Source organism: Austrofundulus limnaeus, unplaced genomic scaffold (assembly GCF_001266775.1).
Source record: "Austrofundulus limnaeus strain Quisiro unplaced genomic scaffold, Austrofundulus_limnaeus-1.0 Scaffold904, whole genome shotgun sequence".
In the NCBI taxonomy this organism is placed as follows: Eukaryota; Metazoa; Chordata; class Actinopteri; order Cyprinodontiformes; family Rivulidae; genus Austrofundulus; species Austrofundulus limnaeus.
In genome coordinates this window covers 112,196-114,265 of record NW_013953306.1, presented here as the reverse complement: position 1 = coordinate 114,265, position 2,070 = coordinate 112,196, and the positions used below count along the sequence as shown (strand labels likewise).

At 39.0% G+C, this 2,070-nt stretch overlaps 1 protein-coding gene across 1 annotated transcript in view; it reads right to left on the bottom strand.

The window, feature by feature from the left end:
* Nucleotides 1-2,070, bottom strand: part of pelp1 (proline, glutamate and leucine rich protein 1) — a 29,152-nt gene that overhangs the window by 14,130 nt on the left and 12,952 nt on the right. The window contains exons 11-14 of the mRNA XM_014029441.1: nucleotides 1,428-1,541; nucleotides 639-789; nucleotides 366-519; nucleotides 200-255 (exon numbers count right to left, since the gene is read on the bottom strand). Of these exons, the coding sequence (XP_013884895.1) occupies nucleotides 200-255; nucleotides 366-519; nucleotides 639-789; nucleotides 1,428-1,541 (475 nt within the window). The remainder of the gene's footprint in view (nucleotides 1-199; nucleotides 256-365; nucleotides 520-638; nucleotides 790-1,427; nucleotides 1,542-2,070) is intronic.

The window sequence follows — 2,070 nt, the reverse complement described above, 5'->3', positions numbered from 1 at the left end:
GCTTAAGAGAGTGAAATCTGATGATCAGTTTCAGGTGGAGCTTTAGGCACTTTGTTCATTTGTCAAGACTTTTTTAAATCCTGAAAATATCACATTTAAATTCAAGCATCCTCAAAGATGGCAAAGCACCTGGGCAAGCCCTGTAAATGGCATGCCTGAAAAATAAAGTCAATGCTTTCAGTAATCTGTAAACATTTACCTTGTGAATCTCGTCCTTCAGCAATGTCCCACTGGTCTGTATGATCTGTCTCAGTGCTGAGAAGAAAACACAACCAATCAGTGGAAGGCAGCTAGCAGAACAAAACAACAGATAAAAACTAAACACAGCAGAAAAAGATTGTTTACAAAGTGAGGAAGTGCCTTACCTCTGAGGGCTGACAGACATGTATCCTGATTGGATAAAAGGTCCCCTTTCCTCTGAAGTGATGGTCCCACAGTCTCTGCTAAGACCAACTGCTTGGTCCTTCGAGGGCCCGGCTTCCCTCCAGGAACCACGTCAACTGACAGACCAGTCCGCAGCTGGAGAGTGGAAACAAATGAAAACAAGCAATGCAACAGTAAATACTAAATGTAAGCCCCTCCCCCTTTTTAGATTAGGTTTATATTTAAACTTTTTTATATTTAATGTAAAGGTTCACCTTAACAGATTCTGCTTCTGGTGTGATGTCAAGCAGCAGGTGGTTAAACAGGAGGCCTGCATGGCTGGAGGCTCCCTGAAGGATGCCAGCACAAGATCCAACAACCTTGACCCACAGTTCTAAGGTCCTGTACACACATACTCTCACCGAGCTGCAAGAAAAAGAAAACTGGTCAAATAATCCAACAGGATAATGTTTACAGTGCTGCTTTTTAGACTGTCCTAAAAGCTCACGTCACAAAAACCATCCTTCTCAACCCCAGCTGTATGTGATAGTTTACTGCTGCAGACAACCCAGTTAAACATGGCTGCCACAGCTGAAGACATAAGGCACCATCACAAATTCTTCAGGAATTGTTCTACAATAAAGGTTTCACCATTCAGTTTGAGAGTAAATCTAGGACGTTTTTTTTTTAATCTAAAAACAACAGACTCATTGATTACTGCAAATACTGATTAGTACTGTATTTTAGCAAGAATCTTACTTCTAATAGTAAAACTGTACAAGTCTGCATGCATCTACAGGTTCTCTGTAAAAAACTTAAACCAATATATTGATTAAACATGCAGCTTGATGATGAACATTAGTAAACAAGATGACTATTTATTTCCTGTATATAAAATCAACGTGGAAAACACTTTGCTCATCTGAGAACTTAGAAAATCTAAGAAAGCAAACCGAGTCTAGAAAAACGAGGGTTTTTCCACTCTTTGTTTTCCATACAGAAATAAATGTGGACATAAAAACCAATCTCCTCCTGGACTTTTACACACACTTCCTGTCACTCACCTGTAAGCTCTCTGCTGTCCTACACTGGTGTCAGGTAGAGGTGTCCAAGCAGTCAGAGTTTGAGAGAACAGCCTCTGTATTACAGCAGCATACTGTATCATCCCACTACGTACTCTGCAGTACACACAGGCAACACAACACAGGGACAATAAGGTATATGAACAGATTCACTCCTGCAATGTCAGAATCCATCTAGTGCATTAAGAAAAAAATCACTGCAAGAAAAAAATGTCAGAACAGACTTGTTGTTAATCAATGCTATCATCAAATGGTAAGTTAGAACAGAATAGAATAGAAACAGCCTTTATTGTCCCACGCGGGGAGTTGTCGAACAAGTTAAAGTTTTGTTGTTGATTTTTTTTAGTTAGATTTTATGAAAATAATTAGGGATCAGAGAGTTGTGATCTGTGGGTCTCACTTTATCACTGCTTTAGGCTACAGTGTTAAATTAAACAATAATATAAAGGCAGATTTAAACACATCTGAATATATACTATGTATTGTAAAGAAGCCCACAAAAATACTGAATGTGATTTCAACAACAAAATGCATGTTTAAATCCTGGGTTTTCTGTTCGGACACTAATTGAATGGTATAAGCATATGGGTGTGTGTCTGTGTGTGTGTGTGTGTGTGTGTGTGTG